The 25,726-nt window shown below is 51.0% G+C and overlaps 1 protein-coding gene across 8 annotated transcripts in view; it reads right to left on the bottom strand.

Moving 5' to 3' along the window:
- Window positions 1–25,726, bottom strand: part of CCDC180 (coiled-coil domain containing 180) — a 66,142-nt gene extending 40,416 nt beyond the window's left edge. For 3 of the 8 annotated variants that reach the window (XM_021085122.2, XM_084990309.1, XM_084990348.1), the window contains exons 1-19: window positions 25,663–25,726; window positions 25,209–25,283; window positions 24,854–24,944; window positions 23,199–23,389; window positions 19,675–19,763; window positions 18,213–18,322; window positions 17,153–17,281; window positions 16,951–17,061; window positions 16,733–16,828; window positions 14,229–14,392; window positions 12,698–12,817; window positions 10,762–10,841; window positions 8,031–8,119; window positions 6,311–6,433; window positions 4,959–5,132; window positions 4,127–4,242; window positions 2,288–2,414; window positions 655–694; window positions 43–527 (exon numbers count right to left, since the gene is read on the bottom strand). In XM_021085122.2, the coding sequence (XP_020940781.2) occupies window positions 43–527; window positions 655–694; window positions 2,288–2,414; window positions 4,127–4,242; window positions 4,959–5,132; window positions 6,311–6,433; window positions 8,031–8,119; window positions 10,762–10,841; window positions 12,698–12,817; window positions 14,229–14,392; window positions 16,733–16,828; window positions 16,951–17,061; window positions 17,153–17,281; window positions 18,213–18,322; window positions 19,675–19,763; window positions 23,199–23,389; window positions 24,854–24,922 (2,313 nt within the window). In that variant the 5' untranslated portion in view covers window positions 24,923–24,944; window positions 25,209–25,283; window positions 25,663–25,726. The remainder of the gene's footprint in view (window positions 1–42; window positions 528–654; window positions 695–2,287; window positions 2,415–4,126; window positions 4,243–4,958; window positions 5,133–6,310; window positions 6,434–8,030; window positions 8,120–10,761; window positions 10,842–12,697; window positions 12,818–14,228; window positions 14,393–16,732; window positions 16,829–16,950; window positions 17,062–17,152; window positions 17,282–18,212; window positions 18,323–19,674; window positions 19,764–23,198; window positions 23,390–24,853; window positions 24,945–25,208; window positions 25,284–25,662) is intronic. The other 5 variants (XM_084990353.1, XM_084990361.1, XM_084990318.1 and 2 more) reach the window with 4 other exon arrangements.

Genomic DNA, 25,726 nt, shown 5'->3' with positions numbered 1-25,726 from the left:
AGCTCGTTTTCCATACTGAGAGTGAATCCATTGCTGGCCTACCTCATCTATAGATGAACTTGCACGCTCTTCCTCTTCCTCCTCCTCTTCCTCCTCTTTCTGCTCTTCTTCTTCCTCCTCCTCCCTCTCCTCCTCCACTTTTTCCTTTGTCTCTTCTTTTTCCTCCTCTTCTTTCTCCTCTTTGTCCTCCTCCTTCTCCTCTTCTTGAACTGTCACAGTTTCCTGGCTCAGGGGTGATTTTAAGAAGCTGTCTGCTTCGACCCACATTTCTTCTAATCCTGGACTAGAGTCCTCTCTGGACTCATCCATCTCTTCACTCAGGACAGACTCCTTCTGCGGGCTCACTGCCACCTTCTGATTGGTGGGGAACTCGATTTCTTGATCTTCTTCTTCTTCTGTCTCTTCTGCTGGCCTGAGGGAACTGGTCCCCCGACTTACGCTTTCCTCCCCTTTGCTTACATCCACTTTGGGCTCACGTTTTCCCCTCAGCTTTCTCACTCTCTCCCGGAATTGCTTTTCATGTGGTTCTGTTGATGATCAAGCCCAAAGCCCAGGAAGAGACAGGTTACCAGTGTAGCCTGACTGGGCCTCCCAGCCCCCAGACAAACAAGAGTGAAGTCAGGGAGACTGAGACGTGAGTTGTGCAAGTGTTACCTGGTTCCCTCAACTGGAAAACAACGTCTCCCTCCAAGTTCTACAAAGAAACAACACAGGAAACTGAATGAGCAGGGCTGCCTTCCTCCAGACTGCCACTACCAAGGGGATCTCTTTTTGTCTAAGAAAAAGACCTGCCCCCACCCCCTTCAACATCTGATGCAGGCCTTGACCACTTATTTCACAGGGGTAATCAGGGTGTTCCCAGTTTTCCTTAATCCTAAGCAGGCTAGCCAAGCTTTCATCACACAATAGCAATCAGAGAATAAAATCTCATTCTGATACATTTTTGGGATCTGGAGCAAAGAACAAGAAGTATAAATTGAGAGATGTGAACAAAGGGGCAGGAATCTGCTGCACCCACTCCTGGATGCAAATATGTAGAATGAACATGATCTACCTGGTCCGGGAGCCCTCTGGTTAACCCTGCAGATGGCCTGTATCACAGACTCTGGGTGAAGTTGTCATGGATAACAGTGACATTGAATCCTAGCTCCTCATAAGCTGGGTGACCTTGGGTAAGCCCCTTAAATCCTATGGGCTCAGCATCCTCTCTGTGACTCAGAGACCACAGTAGCACCTATATGTTAACCCAGACAACCAGGATGATCTCAAAGGTCACTGGTAAGCTCGACCTCCAGAAGCTTGAGTTCCACCTCAATCCAGGAGCCACATGAAGCATTTACAAGCAATTGGGACAGGGATCCCCACCAAGGAGAGGGATTCCCTGAGGAGCTGGGAACCCCTTGTCTATGGGAAATCCCCACCAGGTTCAGCAGCGACCCCAAGTATCTTCAGCTCTGGCCACGCAGGACTCCAGGTGCACATGCGGGAGACTCTGGGAGAGTCAGACCAGGGCACTCTGGGTGTTCATGCATTGGCCAGGGAGCACTCGGTGTGTCTGAATCATGGGCAGGACAGTTGAAGCTGGATGAGAGTTAGGAACGTGCTCCTGCCCTCAGGAACCACCTTCCAGTCGGAGCCCTGAACTGCATTTGACAGCAACCGCCATACAAGCACATTTGGAGAGAGGAGAGGTGACTGAACCAGTGAGGAAGGGGAGATAAGGGTCAGACTGTGTGGGTGGGATCTCGGTAGTGGCTGGGAATACGGGTGGGCTTGGGGTGTGTGGAGACAGAAGGACCCCAGCAGAGGAGCAGGGTGAAGAAGGGCAGGGGGGCAGTGGCAGATGCAGGAAGAGTGAGGAGTTTGCTGAACTGGGGAGTTTCAGGGTGGGAACCAGATGTAGGGCCTCTGTGGTCATGGAGGGACTGGGGCTGGGTTTGGGAGGGGCTGCAGAGCTCCTGTTGAGCAGGAGAGTGGGGAGGTCAGAGCTGTATATCAGGAGGGTTGGCTGAATGGACCTCAAAGAATCATATAAATTAACTTGTTTATTACAATTCCATTCAAGCCTTGAGGCCTAGATTCTAAGCCTTTCAACCCCTTTTAATCTGAGAAATAGATGGTCTCTTTAGGAGATGCTCTCAGCTTCGTACTTCTTGATGTCCTGACAGAGACTCTAACTCCCCAAGGGTTAGAGAGGCACTCAGAAGTAAGGCAAATAAGAACTAGAAGTCCTCTTTCCCCTTTTGCTTCTTGGTGAGTGGCTGGTTTTTTGTGTCCCTTTCCATACCTGTTCAAAAACCTCACGAACACAGAAGTATCTGCTGAGGGTGGAGCTGTAGGAGTTGAGTTCCTTCAGGATGATCACTGGGTACTCCATCACTTCCTTTGTCAGGAGGCCATGAAAACTCTCATACCTGGGAGGGAGGGAGGGGAGGCCACTGCCTAAGCGGGGTGGGGGCGGGAGGTCAGCTGGGTGTGACAGACCCCAGCCAAGAGCCATGCCCCAGACCTCATGGATTCCCACTTCCCACCCACTGTCCTAACCCGGTCCTTGAACTTTACCTTCATTGTCCCAATAAATACTCCAAAGCCCCCAGGCCCAGACTGTTAGCTGTTTCCAAAGTAAGAAGACTGAGGTTCAGGGGGTTACTTATTTGCCTTAAAATGAACTTCAGAATCTAAAACGCAATCAGTTGGCAGTGCCATTCCATTCCTGTGAACAGTGCTCACAGAATTAGTTGTACAAAGATATAGGACTGTTCACAGGGAACTGTTTTTAATATTGAGAAACTGGCACCAGTCTTAAAAAGCGAATGAGCTGGAGGATGGTTAACTCACTAGGAAGCATCCATATTAATGAATTCTACATGGTCATTTAAAAATGGAAATACAACTTGGAGAACAGACTTGCGGCTGCTTGGGGGGGGTGGGGGGGAGTGGAGTGGGAGGGATCGGGAGCTCGGGGTTATCGGATACAACTTGGAATGGATTTACAAGGAGATCCTGTTGAGTAGCACTGAGAACTATGTCTAGATACTTATATTGCAACAGAACAAAGGGTGGGGAAAAAAAACGTATACACGTAAGAGCAACTTGATCCCCATGCTGTACAGAGGGGAAAAAAAATAAATTAAAAATGGAAATACAACTGCAGTTATAGAACACTTTGCATAGTATGACCAAATCTTTATTTTAAAACCATTGTATGTGCATATATATCCACATATATATAAATGTTTATATCCATAAAAAGCAAGAGTTGAGTAGGAATGAGGAGAATTTCCTACATGTTTGTATTGATTAACTTTTTTAATTTAATAAAGAACATATATGTTTTAAAATTGAAGAAGGTTGGAGTTCCCGTTGTGGCGCAGTGGTTAACGAATCTGACTAGGAACCATGAGGTTGAGGGTTCGGTCCCTGGCCTTGCTCAGTGGGTTAAGGATCCAGCGTTGCCATGAGCTGTGGTGGAGGTCGCAGACGTGGTTCGGATCCCGAGTTGCTGTGGCTCTGGCATAGGCCGGTGGCTACAGCTCTGATTCACCCCCTAACCTGGGAACCTCCAAATGCCGAGGGAGCAGTCCTAGAAAAGGCAAAAAGACAAAAATAAAAATAAAATAAAATAAAATTTAAGAAGGTGGGGAGGAACACAGGGAACTACACTCACTATTTTGTAATAAGGTATAAGAGAAGAGAATGTGAAGATACACACACATGCATATATTTTTATATAAAGCTGAATTACTGGGCTATATACCTAAAACTAACATGATATTATAAATCAACTATATTCCAATAAAAAATTGGAAAATAATTTTTTTTAAAAAAGAACAATATAAAAACAACAACAACAACAAAAAAAAAACAAAAAGAAAGAAAGGAGGGGGAAGAAGGCCCATGCTCTTGACCTTTAAACTGCATGGTCTTGAAACCTCCCTCCATGACTTTTTCCCATCAAAATTCTCCCCGAAAGCTTTTGTGTTGGCTGAGGGCCAAGTTGCAAAGAACCACAATGTTCTCCAAAATTAGAGGCAGCATTGCACTGGGCTCCTAAGCAGGCAGCTGCTGACTTTGAATACGAATTCCAGGCCATCCCCTTCTGTCTTTTGGAGTCGGGTTTACCTACCTGCATCTCATGTTCTTCAGATAATCTTTGGCCTTTTCCAGGTGAAACTTCAGGGTATCCTCAGAGCTTTGCTGCCTCAGTTGGTCCAAGAGCTTATCGAGGTGAGCTTCCTGGGCCTGGTAGCCACACCCCAAACAGGAGGAAGCAGATGTGTGTTACCAGAGCTTGTAGAGTGTATGTGACATGCAGAGACCCTGTCCCTGGGGCTGAGGTCCAGGACTTTTCTACAAAAGGGGCACCAAATGTGCCACCATGCCTAGTCTCACTGCTCTGGGCCTTTGGGCTCTTCTCCCTGCCTGGAATGTTCTTCTCTGTCTACTTTCCATCCCTGGAGACCCTGCTTGATGGGACCCCTCAGGGACATGTCCCTCACACCCACCCCACCAGGGCAGGTCACTGCCAGAGGTAGATGATGCATGCCCCCCCCACCCCCGGTCTGGCTGTCTGTCTCTCAGAGACATATCCAGATCCGGGGCTCATGGCACAGCCTGGACCCGACTGAGGCAGAATCCTCTTACCCCCATGCAGTCTCATGACCGAGGTAAGCCTCAGTTTCCCATTGGTTCAAGTTTTAGAACCTGAGGCTTTACATTTGAGCCTAAGATACTTTGGGGGGTAATTTTTATATAAAAATAAAATATGTAAAATACAGTGTGTGGTATGGATGGAAGTCCTTTTTCTTTTCTTTTTTTTTTTCTTCTTTTGCATATGAATGTTGGCTGAGTTCACGGGCCACCAAGCAGAGCCACTGGGCAGCTGACAACCTGGGTGTGGCCCTTCACTCATCCCGTGTGGGGGCTCCTTGGATGCTCCTTGGATGCTAGGGCCACACCTGGTTCTCCTGGCTGTGCTTCTGCCGCTGCTGCTCTATCCTCTTCTCGAGCTCCAGCTCCTGCATCAACAGCAGACTCTGATGTGCCTCCCACAGCTGCACGGCCTCCTGGAAGTAGCTGAAGAGGTCCAAGCTCTGCTGCTCTGTCTGCTTCGCCAAGGCCTCGAAGGATTTCTGCAGTGATAGAACCCAGAGAAGGAGCCTTAAGTGCCGACCGGCCCAGGGTGAGGAGAAGGACCTCACTCGTGGGCTCCCTCGCTGGCCAGTGGGGCCTTGTGTCTGCAGGGACTAGAAGTCACTGCTTGGGAACCGTCCCTCAAGGTCATCTTCTGGGCCACATCTTGGATCATGGCCCCCTCCTCTGAGACAGTTTCTGGTCTGTCCAAGGCCATGCCCTTAGACTGGCGGACCCGAAGTCACATGTCTAGACCTGACCCACGTCCACACCTGTCCCGTGGCCACTGAGGTCACTGACAGGAAGAACATGGAGTTTGGGATCTAGAAGGAAGAAGGTGCCACCCTAGACACCAGCCTGGGCATCAGGTGGGCCATACCCATCTCAGCTTGAGGCATTTCTCCTTCTTTGGAATTCCCTGATGCAGCATCTAGGCCAAACACCACAGTCCACTGTTAAACCCTCACCCTTTCCTCTTTCATATGTGTGTTTTATGGCCTTATGGGGTCTGGGGTTGGCAATCTATGGCCTGTGGGCTAAATGTGGCCCTTAGCCTTTTTGTTTAATCTTGGGAGCTAAGCACAGATTTTACATTTTGAAATGGCAGAAAAAAAGCCAAAAGAAGCTATTTAATGATGTGAAAATCATATGAAATTCAAATTTCAGGGTCCGTAAATAAAATTGTACTGTAACACAGCCATATTGATTTGTCTCTGCATTGCCTAGGGCTGCTTTCATATGGCAACAGCAGAGTGAGAATTTGTGCCGGAAACCTGAGAACCCACAGAGCCTAAAGTATTTACTGTCTGGCCCTTTACAGAAGATGTCTGCTGACTCCTGCTCCAGACTCTAAACATCATGGCACATGGGCTTAAAGCTCCTTGTGACCTTCAGCGCCCACACTCGGCAAGGGCTCCGGGAGAACTCACTGCCCAGGAGAGACAGTTGCTTGGAGTGTCCGCAGGTTGCTGGGGAGTCTTGCGGGGGCGGGGGGGTGTGCTGCTGAGCCTGGAACTTTGGGTGCAAGGTGATTGCTCCAGGGGGCTGGCTGTGATAAGAGGGATGGACTCACCAGTGACAGGAAAGTTGTAAGCCCCCAGACTCCCACTTTCCTCACAGCCAGCCACCCGGGTGACCCCCACCCTGCTCCCCAGCTTCGAGGTCCCCAGTTACGCACATCCAAGACCTCCAGCTCCGCCTCCACCTTCCTCTGGAGACTTCCCACCATCTGGAAGAAGGACGGGCTCACCAGGCTCTCTGCCTCCTCCTCAGTGAAGGCTTTCCAATCTAGCAGCTGCTTCTGGAGAACAAGGCAGAATCTGGCTTAGGGCTGGTGGGGGCTTCACCTCAGGCTGGTGCTCTCCTGAGACTACCTCCCACTCATCCTGAGAACCTCAGGAGAAACCCCTAGAGCAGCAGAGATGGTCCAGCTTTACCCACCCACTCTGTCCTGGTGCTGTGCGCTGGCCCTGTGCACTGAATCCCCCAGAGGTGTCCTCATTAGCCAGTTTGGCAGATAAGGGAACTAAGGCTCAGACAGGTGCAGGAACCTGTTGGAGGCCACACCCTTGGCAAGTGCTGGGTCTGGATCTGAACTCGGAACTATCCAGCTGCAGACCCTGCAGGCATAAACCACTATTCTACCTGGCCTCAGCATTGCTGCAAGCCAGACAGGGCTGGAAGTATGCCACTTGGAAAGCAAGCTCTTTATATTAATAAAGCCTTGGTTTATACACAAAATATAGAATCAGACAACCTCCCCTCAATTTAAAATTTGTCTCCAGTTGTACACTTCCAGTGGAAGAGGAAGACCAGCTGCCCTCCGTCAGACTCAAGGCCTGGTACGTGGGTACATGAAGACATCAGCACGCAGCCCCTGCAGCTCCCACTGCATGCGGGAGCCAAAGGGCCATGGGCTCCAGGGGAGGGGGTGAGTGAGGAGGAGGAGAGCACCTGGGGGCATAGTCTTGGGGGGGGCCCTCCGGAGGTGCGCCTGCAGGCTTTACCCCTAAGGCTTGACACCCCCTAAAGGGCTGACTGAGAGGCATATAACTACCCCCAAGCCCCAGGGCCTTTTGCAAACTTGGTCTTCTCATCTCTAGATGGGGCTGGCGACATGACTCTGCAGGACCTTGTGGCATTTGATGAGAGTGGGTGCAAGAAGGCGGCACGGCCCCCAGAGACCACAGCACCCGCACCGCGCATCACTCTGGAAAGCACTCTGCTCCCCTTGAACTCTGCTCACCTCAGACTCTTGGTGGCAGAGCCAAAGCTCCACCTACACACATGTGACAGGTAGAGGAGCAGGACCTTCTTGGGAGCTGCAGGCAGGGCCCCCATGGCCTGGGGACTCCTGCCACTATAGCCACCAGGTTAGATCATCTCTTTGGGGTTTTTCATCTAAATAGTTTTAACAAGGAGGCAGGGAGGGGGGATTTTGGCACCATATGTCCTTGGACCTCAGAAAACCAGGCACTGCACTCAAAGGGGGCTGTGAGTGAACTCACTATCCTGCTCCCTAACAGAGGTGGTGGATGGAGGGTCAAATGGGCGTGATGGCAGGGGCAAGACTGTTTACAGAGGGAGCCATCAGAAATAACTCCCATGACATGATCTCCACGGAATAAATAATGTCAAGGGCTGTGAGCGATACAGAGGGTCAAGCAGGGAGGCTAGGGTGATCCAAGTGAGGCAGGGAAGGCTTCCTGGAGGAGGTCATGCTGGGGCTACTGAGGGGTGGGTAGGCATAGCTGGGAAGGAGGGGGTCCAGGCTGAGGGAACAGCTTCAGGAAGCTCAGAGGCCGGTGAGGAGGGAGAGCAGGGGATACAGGCTGGAGAGGGGCAGGGGGTGCCTGGGGGACACCAGGACCCGTGCCCTCTGCTCCCTCCTCGCCCACCTTGCACTTCTGCACTTCGGCCAGGCACTCCTGCCAGGTCTTCTCATACTGCACGTGGATCCGCATCATGCAGTCCATGTGGTAGGCATCTCCATGGGTGGAAAAACATGTGTCAGTGGCTCTTCCAGAAGGAAGGGGGAGGTGAGGCAAAGGGGGTTCCCTGTCGCTAAAGAAAGCGGCTTCTCCCCAGCCAAGTGCCTCAAGAGCAGGGACAATTCAGATCAGGGGCTGGTATCTCCCTCCTGTCAAAGGTCCCGGCACCCCAGGATAAGGTCCTTAAACAAGGAGCATCTTTTTCTGTTCTGACACTGATTCTTGACTCGGTTTCAAGGCTAGTGACAGTCTTTGTGGGGAGTTGCACCAAGGCATGAAAGACTAACCTGGTGCAAATTAAGGAGAGTGCACAGATCATGCCTTCGGTGAATTCCCAAAGAAGGACACAGACTAAGGGAACATTCGAAAGCTGACTGATTTTCTCCTCTTCCTCCTCCCTACTGTTTCTGCTTTATAGTCACCTCGCCGTGACCTTTGGTGTCTAAGATAGGGAACTGAAAGTGTAATGTTCTTGGAAGTTCTAGAAACTGAAAGATAACAAAAGATTGCCTGGTGGTTGTTCCCTGACAAGGGCTGGGAGGAGGCAGGGCAGGCAGATGGCAGTTAGAACACAGCAGAGGGCGATGTGCAGTGGATCTGGTGCAGAGAAGCTGTGAGGCTGGTGTCTCCCACTGCCTGGGCCACTTCTTAGGCTGGCACATCCCCCACTTCGTATAGAGTCACTCTGAGGATGCCCCTGGAGTCTCTGTGCTTCTGCTTCTGTACTCCTCTGATCGGCTCCCTCCTCTAAACTTTTTTTTTTTTTTTGTCTTTTTAAGGCCACACCCATGGCATGTGGAGGTTCCCAGGCTAGGGGTCTAATCAGAGCTGTAGCCACCGGCCTACGCCACAGCCACAGCAACACAGGATCTGAGCCGCATCTTTGACCGACACCACAGCTCACAGCAATGCCAGATCCTTAACCCACAGAGCGAGGCCAGGGATCGAACCCGCAACCTCATGGTTCCTAGTCAGATTCATTTCCACTGCGCCACAAACTCCCCCCACCCCCCAGACTTCTCAGAAACTTCCACGGCCATGTGGCCAGCAGAGTCCGGCCCTTTGCCATCTTCCAGCCTCCCCGGCACCTCCCCCTTTCCCCTGAAGGCTCCGGCTCTGTCTGGCCTCTCAGCCTCCCCACACGCTAGTCTTTCTGCTTAGAAAGCGCCACTGACCCTGGGGGGGGCCAGCCTAACTCATACATGCCTTGCAGGTGTCAACTGGATGATCATTTCCTTGGCAGGGTCTTTCATAACCCTTAGCCAGGCTATGTCCCCAGATCCATACTCAGTAGCTGGTGACCCATCCCCTCCCTGGTGTAACATCCTGCCTGCTTTGACTTCTGCTCTAGACTGGAAGCACCCAAGGGGAGATCCCCTCTGCTGGTTACCAGGGCTCAGCACCAAGCTTGTCCACAGGAGGCATCCAATGAACAGCAGCCATTGCTGTTCTTTAGAGTCTCAGAGCTCTTATGCTCAGTATTATAATAGAATTTTAATACCTTTGGAATTATAAACCTGAGAGCCCTGGTAGCAGTGGTGGGTACCACTAGCCAAAGGACCCATGTCCAGCTGTGTTACTTCCTTAACTGTGTGACCTTGGTCAGGATACTTCACCTTTCTGTGCCCCTGAATCCATCTCTATCACAGGGTGACAGTGACACCATGGGCCTCCACGGGGTTGCCTCAAAGGAGGTGGAAACCATGTGGGAAAAGACTCTGAGAGAGGATGGATGTGTGTGTATGTATGACTGGGTCACTTTGTTGTGCAGCAGAAATTATCTCGACCTTGTAAATGACCTATACTTCAATAAAACTAAAAAAAAATGAGAGGGAAATTTCTTATGTCTTCTAGAGAAAGACTTGGCAAACCTTTTCTGTAAGGGGTGAGGTAATAGATATTTCCAGCTCTGAGGACCATACAGTCTCTGCTACAACCACTCATTTCTGCTGTTGTAGACAGGGCAGAAACAAGTGAGCAGAGCTCTGTCCTAATGAAACTTATTTATTAACAGGCAGTGGCCCATGGGCTGGAGTTGAAGACTCTGATTACAGGGAATTGCTAAACATTACCATTTATTCTTGAGCACTGAGTAAGCCAGGCACTGAGCTATGACTGGACTGTAGTATTGCCCATGATTCTTATATCAACCCCACAAGGTAGGTACCTTTATCATTCCTCCTGAGATCCCTATTTTATAGAGGAGGAATCTGACGCCACGAGAGCCATGACTTCCCCAAGGACAGAGAGTGGGGACAGCATACCCCACATACCCAGGATCTGGGTCCTGAGCCATCCTCACAGGGTGTCCTTGGAGCCACCCCTCAGGCTCCACGCTGTGGTCAGGGGTCAGAGTGCAGGGCTGGCATTGCTGCTGGCTGGGCAGTGACTCGGGAGGTGGCGAGAGGGAGGAGGGGGCTCTGCCAGGAAAGGTCTTGGGTCCCATAAGCATTCTCAGAGCTTATCTTCCCTCCATGCCCCACCCCTCCATCCCCAGGAGGGACTTGCCACCCACTCCTGAGTTTACAAGAGAATCTCACATAAGTGACTGGCCGACAGACAGAAGCTGCCACAGAACAGCTTCTACCTGAACTGAGATCTGAAGAGACCCCGGTGGGACCCCACAAACCGGACTCACCAAGGTGCTTATTCAGGGAGTCTAGAGAAGAATGCCATTCGGTCAGTTGAGCTTTGCTGTAATTGGGGGGCAGGAGGTCACTGGGGAAGGAAGATGTGACAAGTGAGCTGTGCTCGAATAAAACGCTCACTTACCAAAGTGGGTAGCACTTTCAAGGAACATAGGTCCATGTACATACTGAAGAAACAAGTGACTTGCTGGGGATTCTGATGCCAAAATCATACCTCATGAAAAGGTCTATTAATATTAAGGAGCCTGATACTTAGAAAATAAAAATGAATTTTCCCAGCGGAAAAAAGGAACAAATGGTTGATATCACTTGACCAAGGAAGCCACTTCTAGGAACCTAATCAGAGACAACAATATAAAAAGCATACAGTGTTTGTGCATGAAGACAGTGCTTAATAGCCCTGTAATAAACACTCAAAAAAATAAAAAACGACCTTCATATCCAACAATAGGGAATCATCTAAATCATGCATATGAATTCTCTTCTGTAGTCATTAAAAAGGGTGTGGCAGACTCAAAAATGGTCAATATCATTAGCTGCTCCCACCAGCAAGTGGAATTTATTTCTCCACCCCTGGATCTGGATTCGGCCATGTGATTTTCTTTGGCCAATAAGACACTAGCAAACATGACACAGCAGAGTCTTGAAAGGGGGTTGGAAAGCATTCTGCTTGTCCTCTCTTGTGGGGCTCCCTAACTTTCCCTCAAGGGCAGAATGCCCAAGAAAGACTAAGCTTTGCCGAACTTTATGAACAGGAACTCAGAGTTGGAAATAAGTGGATTCATAGAAAACAACAAAAGCACTTTTCTGTGTGCTGAAATTTTTATCCACCTTGTTAATTTCACACTGCACAGACCTGGGGCTGCACATGGGGCAGGAGATGCCCCCTTGGAGGAGTCCCTCTGGCTCAAGTCCATGTGGGGTCCTAAGAGTCATTCATACCCTAGGAGAACTTGTGCTCTGTGGTGGGAAGATGGGAAGAACCTACACCCCAGGGTGACCAGGGTGAAAGGGACCAACGAGGTGCACTGGTCCCAGCACACAAAATGTCTCTGCCTGGCAGGACCATGCAGGTTCCATCCTACAGCTAAGAGTGGATATTATGAGCAGTGGGTTTCCAGGATCTAGAACATTCAGTGTGACCCTGCTAAACAGCTTACCCTGGGATCAGAGCTGGTGGACCCAGGTCTAAGCAAGCATCTATGGCCTCTAACAGGTCCCCTGTCTGATGGCAGCAGCCTCCTCACCAACCTCGGGGCCTCTAGCATCACACCCCTCCATCCACCCTCCAAACTGCAGAGCTCACAGCTCCCTCTACTCCCCACTGCCCTCAGGGAAAAGTCCAGCCCCTGAATGGCCCCTCCTTCCCCTACTCTCCTCCAACCTCACCTCTTGCCATTGCCCCATTCCAAGCTCTTTGGCACAATGACACTAAGCTTCTTTCTTTCTTTCTTTCTTTTTGTCTTTTATGGGACCACACCTGCAGCATATGGAGATTTCTAGGCTAGGGGTCTAATTGGAGCTGTAGCCTGTAGCCACCAGCCTTCACCAGAGCCATTCCAACGTGGGATCTGAGCCACATCTGCGACCTACATCACAGCTCGCGGCAACGCCAGATTCTTAACCCACTGAGCAAGGCCAGGGATTGAACCCACAACCTCATGGTTCCTAGTCAGATTCATTAACCACTGCGTCACAACGGGGACTCTGACACTAAGCTTCTTTCTATAGCAAACTGTCATATTCCCTGTTGCCATTGGGGCTGGGACACCCCAGAACCTGGGCCCAGGCAACCAGCCCAGGACCAGAGAATTGGGAGATGGCCTGGTCTATAGGACCCCACAGGAGAAAAGCCATTGCTGAGGAATGCATCTCCCCCCACAGACCCCTGAAGGTGCCCCTCCCAAGAGACCCCGCCTGCTTTACCAGATGGTGCAGAGATGGTCCAGACGCTTTTGCTGCAGGGCGCTCTGGTTCTTCAGCATAGTCTCCAGCTCTGTCTTCACGGCCGGAGGCATCTGGATCTTCTCGCTGGCCATGAACTCACTGGGCATCCAGACACATTGGCACCATGGAGAGGAGAGGAGGGGCAAGATGGGCAGGAGACACTCAGAAGGCCTGCACCCGACCCCACTCCCAGCCCCTTGCTCCCTATCATGGCCTCTGGGACACCGAGGAAAGGCAGGAAGAGAGGGAGGGAGGGGCAGGGAGGAGAGAAGAATGGAAGGACTGCCAGTGAGGCTCCAGCGCCAAGAACGTAGGACCAGCAGGCACAGATCCGGTGTGGGTCTTGATTGCACCTCCAGCCCTGTGACCTTGCTCAAGTTGCTCCCCCTCTAAACTGCAGCTTCCTCTTCTGTCATGGAGCTAATGACAGTCCCTTCCTCATCTGGCACGTGTGGGGATGTGGCAAGATGGGGCAAGTGAAGCCCTTAGCACCACACCTCTCCTGGGAAGCTCCAGAGCGTGTCAGCTTCCGCCATCACCATCCATAATGACCAATGTCTGTAACAACCTCCCAGGCCCAAGCCCAGAGCAGCCACTGGCCACACTCTTGTCGATCCTACTGAAACCCTATCACCAGTTCGTCACAGGGCCAGCAGAAAAAGGCTCTGGATGCTCAAGCCCTTGATTAAGGTCCCGGGGAAAGTAGAGGTGGAGCCAGGCCTTGGAACACTTTTCTGCCCTCCCCTGCCTCTGACTCTGGTGCTCTCTGCCTGAAAATGCAGATGTAGAGACCAGCCTCCCACTCCCAGGCCTACAACGCACATAGACACACACTCTTTGGTGTCCTCAGACATCTTGGTCTCAAGTGTCCCTTTCTTAGCAAAAGAAAGCCTTCCTTGTTGAGCAAAAGCTCCAAGGCCCCTGTGTCAGTATTAACAAAAGCGCCACCAGGGGAAGGAAGCTTACCCTCCCTCTCATGAGTGAAACCTCTCCCTCCCATGAGTGAAACCTGCTACCAAGGGTGGGAAGTGTCCCAAGCTTGGGGCTGGCCATTCTTGGCCCAGGAACACTGGCTTATGCGCAACAGTGAAGAGTGGACACCGGGCTGATAATCAGACTAATATTTTTCAAACATTTTGTACTATGCTCAGAAGATGCTTAAGAGAAATTGTATATGAAGAGAATAAGATACAAATCTACGTAAGCAGCATGGGCCTAAAAAAGCCTGGGAGAAAATACACCAAAATATTAGCTGTGCTTCTCACTGGGGTGAGGAATTAATGGGGATTTTTAATTTCTTCCTTATACGTTTATCCATTTTAATGAAAAAAAAAAAAAAAAAAGAGAGAGAAAGAGAGAGAGAGAGAGCACTTGTTACTTTTACCACCAGAAAAACAACAGCATTTAAATGCAACAACAAAGGGAGGGAAGAAAGCACCCCACCGGGCACCATCCAGGGGTGTTGGGGAGGGGAAAGGCCCGGCACTCTGCAGTATGGTTGGCCACCCACCTGAACCCCTGTACCAGGTCTTCCATCTTAAGACTCTTCCAGGCATCCACCAGGCCCTGCCAGCGGCGGTGGCCGTTGAGCTCCTGCTGCAGTGTGGCCTCCATCAAGTTGACAAACAGCTGCGCCAGGGCCCTCCGGTTGCCCAGCAGGGCGTGGTTTATGATCTGCGTCACAGGGTGGGCTCTAGGTGGAGTGGCGGCTCTCCAAGGTCAGAACAAAGCTCTGCTGGAGGGGGCGCCCAGGAACCAGCAGGGCAGTGGCAGTGTCTGAGGGTCACTAGGCACTCAACTGCCTGGGGCTCAGCTATGGACAGCGACAAGGGTCTTTCCGGAAGGCTTTGACCATGAGCCCCGATCAGGTGCGTTTCAACCCGGCTCTAAGGCGACCTCAGATTGCTTGTTTAGAAAGGTGATTCACTGTAGTGAAGCATGTCAGTGGGCCTAAATGTTTTAACTGGCTCTTTTTTTAAAAAATAAATTTGTTCCAGAGTTCCCATTATGGCACAGTGGTTCCCATTATGGTGCTAGGAAACATGAGGTTGCGGGTTCGATCTCTGGCCTTGCTTGGTGGGTTAAGGATCCTGTGTTGCTGTGGCTGTGGTGTAGGCCGGAGGCTACAGCTCTGATTCAACCCCTAGCCCGGGAACCTCCATGTGCCGTGGGAACGGCCCTGGAAAAGGCAAAGACAAAAATAAATAAATAAAAATAAATAAATAAATAAATAAATAAATTTTTTCCAAAGCATGCCACCAGGGACCAGCCACATATCATTGTGATGAGAACTAGTATGCAGTTACCAAAGGAGGCCAGAGCTAGGACATTCTTTGGCAGGCCTCGCCAGGGCACCTCTGGGATGGCAGGGGGCAATTTTTCACTGTGTGGTACTGCTCTGCCACTTAGCTTCCCTGCCCTTGTCAATGAGGACAGCCTCTCCCATGCCCCCAAGGACCAGAAGAGCCAACAATGCTCCCCACCCTTCTGCCTCATTTCCCAAAGCCCTCCACGCACCACCCTAGGGCAGGGTTGAGAACCGCCAAGCTCCATGGGTAGAGATTCCAGGAAGAATTTTCACTGGAACCTGAGGTTCGATGCCAGCTAGTCCTACCTGGTGGGAGGTGGCATTAGCAAGTATTTCCTGAGCCTCCAATTCCATTGCCATAATGTGAAGATAAAGCACTTGACAGCATAGGAAATTGGTGAGGTTACATGAGATAGAAGCATAGAGAGCAAGTAGGAAATGCCAGTTGCTATGTGTACAATGTGCATAGGAAAGTCAAACAGTGAAACAAAGCTGGGACACCACTAACTCCGACTCCCCTGAAGGGTCAAATGGTTAAAAGCTAGGCGTTCTTGCTTGTCTTAAAATGAGAGCAGTTACTGCTGAGCCCTCTCACATCAACCTCCCAACAAGTACTGGTAGTTTTTTTATTTTTTGTCTTTTTAGGGCCACACCCATGGCATATGGAGGTTCCCAGGCATATGGAGGTTCTCCGGCCTATGCCAGAGCCACAGCAACTTGGGATCTGAGCCGCATCTGCAACCTACACCATAGCGCACAGCAACGCCGGATCCTTAACCCACTGAGCAGGGCCAGGGATCCAACCCGCAACCTCATGGTTCCTAGTCGGATTCGTTTCCACTGCGCCATGACAACACCTCCCGGGTACTGGTGTTTAAGTATCATTATCCTCATTTTGTGGACACGGAGTTCCCGGTGCAGGGCCTGAGTACTTTCGGGAACTGTCATGTCTGGCAGTGGAGATGAGGTCTGTGCTCCCCCCGGATGAGCTTTGTCCACGACCTCATGGCACAGACCTGGGCTGGAACCCATCTATGATTCTGAACACTGTACTCCTTCTACAGGAGGCCTGTTATCTCACAAGCCCAGTTTTCTGCATAGAACCTGGAAACCCATGCAAGAAAATGTGCCTCTGAGTAGCCAAAAGAAGTATGCATTCATCAACAACCTGGAATTTCTTAGTCTTCATCCTAAAGGAAGCATATAGGGGAGGCTGAGGGTGTGGATGGGCAAGCAGTGGAGACAGACTGGGGGCAGGCATGGCTCAGCAATAGGCACTGACAGATAGCAGGAGGAGAGAGAGGAACCACTAGAAAACCAGAGCACATGAGGTCACTTCTGAGTGCCTACCCCATACTGCCCTGAGGCCGCAGCAGCTGTAAGATGTTGCTTCTGTCGTAGCACACATGGCACTGCACTTGGTAGCTGAGCCATGGCCCAGGAGGTGCTCACAAAATCAGCAGTGCCCAAACCCATGACGCTGTGCTAGATGCAGCAGGATGAACACTGCAGGGAAGTGTGAAACGTCCTAGAGAGATTTCTACTGAAAATGCTTAACTGAGACTCTGGTTTTGAGTTTAAAAAGCCAATCGGTGTTAACTGGATAAGTTACATTTGAGAAGCCCATCATTCCTGAGACCCCAGCTCTGGGGCATCCTGGGGTCCTGCTCCTGCGGGCTGATCCCTTGCACACGGAAACCACTCACCATGGCTTCTTTGTTGATCAGCCTGTACACATCAGGCTGCATGAGGTAGGAAGTTTTCTCTATGATTTGCACATATTTCTTCATCACGCTTTTTAGCTAGAAATGACAAGGCACCATCGTGAGTGACTCTTCTCCTAGAGAACTAAAAGGCAACAGGTGATGCCTCATAAAGCCCACACATGAAAAATCACCAAGAGCCCATCTAGAGGCCAACTCACTTTATCTGCCCGGGAGAACTCAAGCGAATGCAGCGTCTTGTCCAGATCCTTAATCTCCTGCTTCTGGAGCAGAAATTTCTTGGCCACTTGATCCCACAGCTCTAACAGAGTCTGTGCCCGGAAGGTGGGGTCAGGCTGGGAGGATGGGTGGCAGGGAGGGAAGGGGAAGGAACAGGATGCCCCACCACCAGGGGACACCTACTTGGATGGTGTAGTCTTCCAGGTTGCTGTTGTTTTCCACCTTTTCGAAGAGACTGTTGATGTCTTTGTCATACTCAGCCAGCTTTTTTAAAAGAAGGGCTCCTGGCTCCAAGATGAGAGGTTCCATTTCCTAAAACAGGCCAGGAGTGGGGTGGGGGTGATGGGTATCCACACCCCTGGGACAGAAGGACCCCCAACTCTATAGCAGGGAAGTGCCAGCTGTGGTCCTGTCTCAGAATTAATAACGCCTACCTAGACCTAAGCAGTTAAGATTTACTGACTGTTCACAGCCGGAGCACTAGGGCAGCACCCCTGGGGTCTTGTCCCTTGTCCCCAGATTCACTTGGTCCTCATTATAGCCTGCGAAGTATGTGCTGACATAATGCCTGGCCCGTGCTGGGAGTTCAACAAATATCCATTAACAAATAATCAATGAAATAATTGCAGGAGTGTTTCAGATGAGGAAACTGAGGCTCAGTTAGGCTGTGGGACCAAAGCCACAGAGCTTGCGGTGAGGGCGGAGCTCACGTCCAGGTGGGAGGGATTGGGAGAGTGATGAGCTGGCTGGGAGAGCGCCTTCTTGGGGCTCTGGGTCTAGGCAGCTCCAGGAATCTAGGGGACTCGGGGAGAATGGAGAGTGCGATCTGGGGCTCAGAGAGGACCCAAAAGGGCAAAGAAGGGTCTAGTTTAGGGAACATGCTGGAGACCAGTGTGGTCAGAGATGAGGTCTCTGGAGAGAAGCAGGCAGCCAAGGGAGGTGGTGCCTAAGGGCCAGGCCATTTGGCCTCCTTGTTAATAGATTGAGCTGGGAGAGTGAAGATGGGGCTTTAACACCGGACCCAGAGTCCAGTTCCCACTTGGCCCTTATGTGCCAAATCAGGCAGGACATTCTGAGCCTTGCCTGTGGCGAGCCATTCAAACATGGCTACTGTGGGTTCTGCCTACACCGTGGCGAGCCCCCAAGGACATGGGGGCTAGGGGCAGGGAGCAGTGGGTGTAGTGCCATGCCCACCCTCGGAATGGCCCAGGGACAAAAGGGGAGCAAGAGGGAGAAATCTCACCATCCCAATCTGGGCGATCTCCTCCTTAAAGCTCCCCAAAGCGCTCTCATAGCCTCTCCTCTTGTAGTCTCCTCGCCCTTCAAGGGTGATGGTGCGGATCCTCTCAGGAACTGGGGGAGAACAACAGAACTGACGAGGCTTCCCTCAGAACCCCAAGGTGTGGTCAGAGCCCCCAGGAGAAGGCAGCAAGGCAGAAAGTGCCCGGGTTCAGGAGAGGGCCCCCAAAGCAGATCAGCAGGGGCAGAGTCTTAAGGAAAAAGAAGGCGATCCTCAGTGCTACAGAAAATTCAGTCTTGTGCATACAGCTAAATGCTGAAAGTTCCAAATGGTATGCATAGAATAGGATCACTTAGGGGTTTTTTTAGGTTTTATAGAAGAAAATACATACACAGATAAGAATTACTTATGCTTGGAGTTCCCGTTGTGGCTCAGTGGTTAACAAATCCAACTAGGAACCATGAGGTTGCAAGTTCGATCCCTGGCCTTGCTCAGTGGGTTAAGGATCCGGCGTTGCCATGAGCTGTCGTGTGGGTCGCAGACGCAGCTCGGATTCCGCGTTGCTGTGGCTGTGGTGAAGCTGGCAGCTGCAGCTGCGATTCAACCCCTAGCCTGGGAACCTCCATATGTCGTGGGAGCAGCCCAAGAAATGGCAAAAAAAAAAAAAAAAAAAAAAAAAAAAATTGCTTATGCTTATCAGCACTCACCATTCAAGTAATGTTCTAAGTCAGTTCTTCCTCAGGATGAAGCCAAGAGGCAGGTTCTATTTTGGGCCCCTTTCTACAAGTGAGGACACTCAGGAACGGGGGTTCAAGAACAAAGGCAACCTGTGCTCTGTGGTCCCCTGAATACATGTGGGGATGGGGACACTGTGCGGGTTTCATGGGTGGTGGGCACTGTTGGGAGGAGACGGGTGCTGTTGTGGAGGCAGAGTTTTTACCTTCTGCTTTATCTCCTTCCTTTGTTTTCCTACAGCGAGCATGTGTTACCTTCTTAATCACAAAGGAAAAGAGCCTCCAGATTGGGACAAAGTCAAACTAGGGTAAGGTGGTATGAAGACAATGTAGACTGAAAAATCCACCTGTGAAATCACAGGAATGGAGCTATGTCCTTTGCCAACTGGTTTCATCAATAAATGCTGACTGTGCAGGCAGCTCCTTCCTCCTCTCCCAGCTTCCTGCGCTGGGAAGAAGGCTGAGGGGAGAAAGGTGAGGGGACGAGGCTGAGGGGATGAGGCTGAGGGGACAAGGCTCAGGGGAGGAGGCTGAGGGGAGAAGGTTCAGGGGAGAATGTTGAGGGGACAAGGCTGAGGGGAGAAGGTTCAGGGGACGAGGCTGAGGGGCAAAGGCCCAAGGAGAGGCCCTCTATGAGGCTGAGCAGAGGAACACAGTGGGACCTTCAGGTGCATCTTCATTCGTGCTTCCCGCAGAGCCCAGGTCTGCCCACATGGCTGACAGAGGCTCACCGATGGTGTCCATGAGGCCCCGCACTTCTCGGGCAGCGATGGTGTTCTCACTCTCTTGAGCTTTTTCCTTCTTGGCTATTTCCTTTTCCCTGAGGCACAAGCAGAGGAGAACAATAACCCCACCAGCCTCCTCCCTGCCACCCCAGACCCTGTGCCTCTGGCTCTCGAGAGGGCTGGGAAATTGGCAATAATCCAGGCCCACCCAATTCCAGAATGCTTCAAGGATGTTCCCAGTCCTCTGCCTGGACATCTGCTGGCAGCACACACCACAGTTCTCAGACAAGAAGCTGGGGCCTCAGGGAGTTTGCTGTGTTCTGGCTGCAAACCAAGTGTGGGCAGTGGGCAGGAGCCACTTTCCACATGTGGACACTGAGGGTCAGCAGGGGCAGGGCCAGCCTGGGAAAGCCAGACCCGTGCTAAGCATTTAGCATGCTCCTTGTTTGCTTCTTCGGCAACCCATCCTATGGGGTAGGTGGGGTAACCCTACTGTCCAGGACGGGGTAAGAGGTAGGGAGATCATTGTACCAATCAGCGCTGGGACTCCCAGACCCAGGGATGTGACACCAAGGTCCATGGTGGATGGGGTTCAGGCGTGGAAGGAGACAGCTGGGATCCCAGGACAAACTACGTCAGCAGGGAGGACAGGGGTGGGCAGGCACAGCTTCATTTTGGAAGAATGAAAAGCCATGAATGCACTGCCCACGGGGCAAGCCACAGAAATGCAGCAGTTCTCAGGGATGCCTGCCATTCCCCAGGGCCCTGATGTGTGCAGCCCTTGACAGACATTTTCTTCTGTAGCCCTCACTGCACATCCACCAGCAAGGAGGACCTCAGGGCCTGGGCAGCAGCCGATCTGCCAGGGGTGCGTCTCTCACCCTCGTTGGCAACCAAAGGTTGCTGGACTTAGGAGGCCCCACAGAAGCCTGGGGACCCCAACTAGGGGATCCACTAAGGGCTCTGGCTTCTCAGCCCTGGGGAGTTGGTCTACACTAAGGATGAGCCATCCCTTCCTCAAGTTCCTCTTCCTCCCACCCAGAGGTCCTGGCTTGCATGCATGGATGAATGTACAAGTTGACTGAGTCAGCTGGTCGAATTTTCAAGAAGAGGACAAGGCACCCCAGAGAGGTGCTGATGCTGAGTTAGTGACCCCCAGGCACTCTGAGGGTGGCAGAGCCTGGCAGGTTATAAACACATCTCTGTTCCTGGTCAGGGAGTTGTGCTCTGAATCTGCACCCAGAGCAGAGCTGGCCTTGTCCGTCAGGCTAAGAGGCCCTCCATGAGAAGAGCCTGTCCCCAAACACTGTCTTGGGGGTGTAAGAGCTCCTGATTGCTATCCAGTTATGGGGATAATGTGTGGTTCTAGGATAAACCCTGGGGAAGAGAGGAGCCTTGGGAGGCATGGAGAGAGGTCAGGAGACTCTGGACCTGGTAGAAAACAGGTCAACTAAGAGGGAGCTGGGAACTTTGCGGGAGCTATAGTCATAGCCAGGCTGTGTGACTGTCCTCCTGGGAGGTGGGGACCATGGCCAGGCCCAGCTGTCTGTGCATCTAGATCCCTCTATGGGGCATCAGGGACGTGAGCTAGAGAACACTGACCTCCAATGTGGGCTTGGGTGGCCAGTGGGTTTGCCCATCTATCGGCAGCTCAGGCTGCTGAGTGTCAGAAGCCTCAGAGGAACTTTTCCTGGGCAAAGTTCAAGGGCAAGGCAAGGCAGAGACCTCTACCCAGAGATAAAAGAAATTTTCACAGATGGAGGTCTGGCTTATACATGAACTAACTTGAATTTTAGGCTAACTAAAACATCACGTTTGTGGCCTATCAAGCATGCATGGTACATCCGCTTTAATTGTTAACAGGCACAGAGACCATAAGTAAGAATGTCCATTTTAAAAATAAAGATTGGAGTTCCCATCCTGGCGCAGTGGTTAACGAATCCGACTAGGAACCAAGAGGTTTCAGGTTCGATCCCTGGCCTTGCTCAGTGGGTTAAGGATCTGGCGTTGCCGTGAGCTGTGGTATAGGTCATAGATGTGGCTCGGATCCCGTGTTGCTGTGGCTCTGGCATAGGCCAACGGCTACAGCTCCGATTCGACCCCTAGCCTGGGAACTTCCATATGCTGCGGGAGCAGCCCTAGAAAAGGCAAAAAGACCAAATAAATAAATAAATAAATATGCCTCCCTTCCTGGAAGACCAATGCTGGTACTCCTTTGATGATAAGGCTCCCTTCCCAGGTGGCAAGGCGATGCTGATTTGCTGTGTACATGCTGACCTTTTTGAAACCTTGAAGGAGTGTATCCCTGACCTGTTTGATGTTCTTTGTTCTGACAAGACCTAAAACTGTGCTGAAAACCATGCTTCTCCAGAGCCATTCCTCAGAGTTATCTGAAAGGTTGTTTTCCAGGCTATCGTCCTCAGTTTGTGTCAAATGAAATTCTTTTCTATTCCTATTATAGAGTGTTTATTGATTATTTGCATCGACACCAGCATTGGTCAATCCTTGCGCCAGTGGGCTGAAGGGAACCCAAAGAAAGATAGAGCAGGGCTGACTTTCCATGCCAAGTCCCAGGGCTCGTGCAGAGCTTGACGAAGGAAAGGAAACCCAGCTGCTGCTACCTTCTTCAAAGTACCCAGTGAGGAAGAGGCAACTCCGCCTTCTGCTCTCCTTTCCTTTCTCCCCGACTTGAGGAGTCCGAGGTCAGGGAGCTGAAATGCCATAGGCAGGAACCTCAAGGTCAACTTCTAAACCTGGAAGTTCAGAAGGAACTCCTATCTCCCTGCCTCAATACCATTTGCTCCCATTTCAGGGAATGGCTCCTCTGCTGTCCACCCAAGGGCTCAAGCCAGAGACCTAGGACCCTCAGGAGCCCTCTTCTCCCATTCCATCTGTCACCTGGTCCTTTGGGTTCTGCTTCCAAAATAAACCTGAAGTGCCCTGCTGTCCCTCTCGCAGCCCCATCGAGGTTATATGGACTGTGGTGGCCTCCTCCTCCCTGGCCTCCCACCTCCTCTTACAGCCCCGTCACATTCTGCACACTGCAGCCTAATGGCCTTAAAAATGCAAATCAGCTGCTCACTTCAGTAAAATTCCCTCCTGGCCTCATCTCCCATCCTCCCCCCAGGTCTGCTGACTTCTTCAGCCAAGTGGTGGGGATGCTGCCTCAACCTGGCCTCACGCCTCCCTTCCCTCATCCTGTGGTCTTAGCCAAGGACCCTCCTCAGTCAGCTTTCCTGACTCCTGTCCCAGCGTCCCATCCTCAGTGTCAGAGTCTTCCCACCTTTGGGGAGACCTGCTTATTTATTCACTGTTGAGGAGGTTGGGATCTACATACCCAGTGCCTGGTTGGGGGAGAGGGAGAAGCAACTTATCCTGCAAAGTAGGTAATAGTACCTCCCTCTCTCAGGAGAGATACCTGGGCCTTCATTCCTGTCTGGTACTCATCTTGTGTGAACTCTTTTTGAGTTTTTGAAAATGGTGAGGCACCCCCCAGCATGTGGGGGTGTGGCCTGGATAGCAGGACCTACCGGAGGAGAACAGGGTTTTCAGTGACCCAGTCATTGGGTAGGCTGTGTGCCCACTTCTGCTGCCGAGGAGAGAGCATCTCCCCTTCACGAATATCTGTCTTCTTCATCAAGGGCTTCCTGCCATCCTTTGGGGTCATGGAACACTCTGCAGCGCGCTTCCTGGTAGATGCCAGAGAGCGGACCAACTGCACCTGAATCCGTGGAAGATCCAGGGAGAGGGGTCAGCACCGCAGACTCCCCAGAACCCAGGCTGACTAAGCCTTCTTGGAAGGTCAAGGGGAAGCCTGCCAGGAGGAAGGCACTTCAACCCCAGGGCACACCCCAGGGCTCTCCACTCCCCATATCAGCCATTCAGCCACTTCTCAGAGGGCATCTTTAAGAAATTTTAATGAGGACCAAAATGTTCATCCCAGCACTTTTTATAATCACAGGGAACTGGAAAAATGGACCTGTCCAACAATAGAGCATGGGTTGAGTAAACATGGTATGTCCCTTCAATGGAATGTTGAGAATTTACTAAAAAGGAGACTTAGGAAGGACTTTTTTTATGACATGAGGAAATGCTGATATGATATGACATAAAACATACCAATTAAGGGCATAAATTAAAATTATAACCAAAATTATACATACATTATGATCTCAAAATTTTAAACGCACAGAGAATTGACCAGGAGAAAATATGCCAGACGTTAAGAATGATTGTTTCCAGGGAGCAGGATCGGTGAATTTTGTTGTCTCTTTGGGGTCTTTATACCATTATAACTTTCCAGACAGCATTATTTAGGGCTCAGAGTAGGAATGAAAATCCCTTTTAAATAAGCAGTACAGAACTTCAAAGGAAAGGTTTGAGTCTGCGTGTTTAAGATATCATTCCATCTGTGCAGTTTTTTTTTTATAGATACCAAGGCAATGCCAACAATTTATACAGCTGTCAATTTATATAGGTGTTATTGACTATATAGCTGTTATTTATTTACTTTAACAAATTATTGGAAATCCTGGATCAAAAACTAGGCAGCCACTAAATACCATGAAGTATATATGAATGCTCATTGACATGGGAAAGGTCTCTGAGAGACTATAAACAATGAAAAGCAGCCTTTAAAACACGCCTGTAGAAGTTTCCATTGTGGCTCAGTGATAATGAACACAATTAGTATGAGCCCACATGGCTGAGGCTGCGGCTGTGGCTGTGGCATTGGCCGGCAGTTGCAGTTCCCATTCGACCCCTAGCCTGGGAACCTCCATAGGCTCCGGGTGCGACCCTAAAAAGACAAAACAAAACAAAACACTACCATAGAATCAAACCCGGTTTTTAAATAGAAAAATTAGAAATGCTTTCATGCATGGGGAAAAGACCCAGGGCACCCAATGGTTAATTCTGGCTGTTTCTGAGTGATTTAAATGTAAATTTAATCTAATTTTTAATTTAAAACTTTGAATTTTCAAGAACATTCCAATTTTTTATTCTTACATTTTAGGAACCAATAAGAATTATTTTTGATCAAAGCAATTTCAAAGCCCTTATTTCACTAGATTGCCAGGCAAGGAAGTCTTCAGAGGGAGAGACGTTTCCAGAGGAACAGAGGGAAGTTTGGGGAGCAGAGGGAAGGGGGAAAGCAGGAAAAAGGAAGACAGAACGACAGGCCTACCTCAGCCTCGAAGATCTGCTGGTAGACTTTCCCGCTGGGAATCTGTGTCACTTTCCCCACGGAGGACATCTTGGCCTCTGGCTGGACACCCCTGCAGGGAAGCCACTGTTCAGGAATCGTGTCTGGGACTGTTGTCAGACCCTATCGGATATTAGGAAACCTCCCCACCGCCCCACAAGGACAAGGCTCAGGCTGGGGCGGGACCCGAGGCGCGGACCCTGGGCACGGACCCTGGGTGGGACCCACCGGCGGGACCCACCCTCTCTTTTCTGAGAGGAAGCATCTCTGCTCTGGGAGAAAGCTCTGGAGACCCCTCTATTCTGGGGAGGGGCGAAGAAGCAAAAAGGAAACCAACCTCAGGTAAGAACTGAACTCGAACTCCCTGGGAAGGCCGGCTCTCCCAGCGCGCAAGGCGCAAACGCGAGACTGACTTTGAGGGCGAAGAATAATAAATAGTTTTACTATTTTGTGCTTCACTCTCAAGCTCTTCTGGGAAGTCAGCGTACCCAAAATGTCAGCTGGGATTTCAACCTGGCCTTGAAACCCCAACAAGCTCTGAACGCGGTGTGAGGATCCCCTCCTCCAACACAACAGAGAACACCTGGGTAGGAGAGCACAGAGGGAGGGAGGGAGCAGCCTGACCTCTGGCCGCGCTAATTAGGCACCTACTGAATGCTGAGAAGCCCAGCAGGCTCCACTCACGCCCACCCCTCAAGTCCACCAGCGATCAGGTGTAGTCTCAGGACATGCCCTCTAAGCCCTGCCAAGTGGAGGGAGGCCCTGTACTGAAGGGTCCCGCCGCTTCCGACCTGTAGAAAGTACCGCTCAAGCTAGCCGGGCTTCTTCCAGCCTCAGCTGCAGCAAGACACTTTT

The sequence above is a fragment of the Sus scrofa genome, chromosome 1 (genome assembly GCF_054392235.1).
Source record: "Sus scrofa isolate SSC_HxYL_T2T_F1_AM1 chromosome 1, Sscrofa_HxYL_maternal_Yorkshire_Landrace_v2.0, whole genome shotgun sequence".
In the NCBI taxonomy this organism is placed as follows: Eukaryota; Metazoa; Chordata; class Mammalia; order Artiodactyla; family Suidae; genus Sus; species Sus scrofa.
The sequence above is the reverse complement of the archived record's forward strand: the minus strand, read 5'-3'. Positions and strand labels throughout refer to the sequence as shown.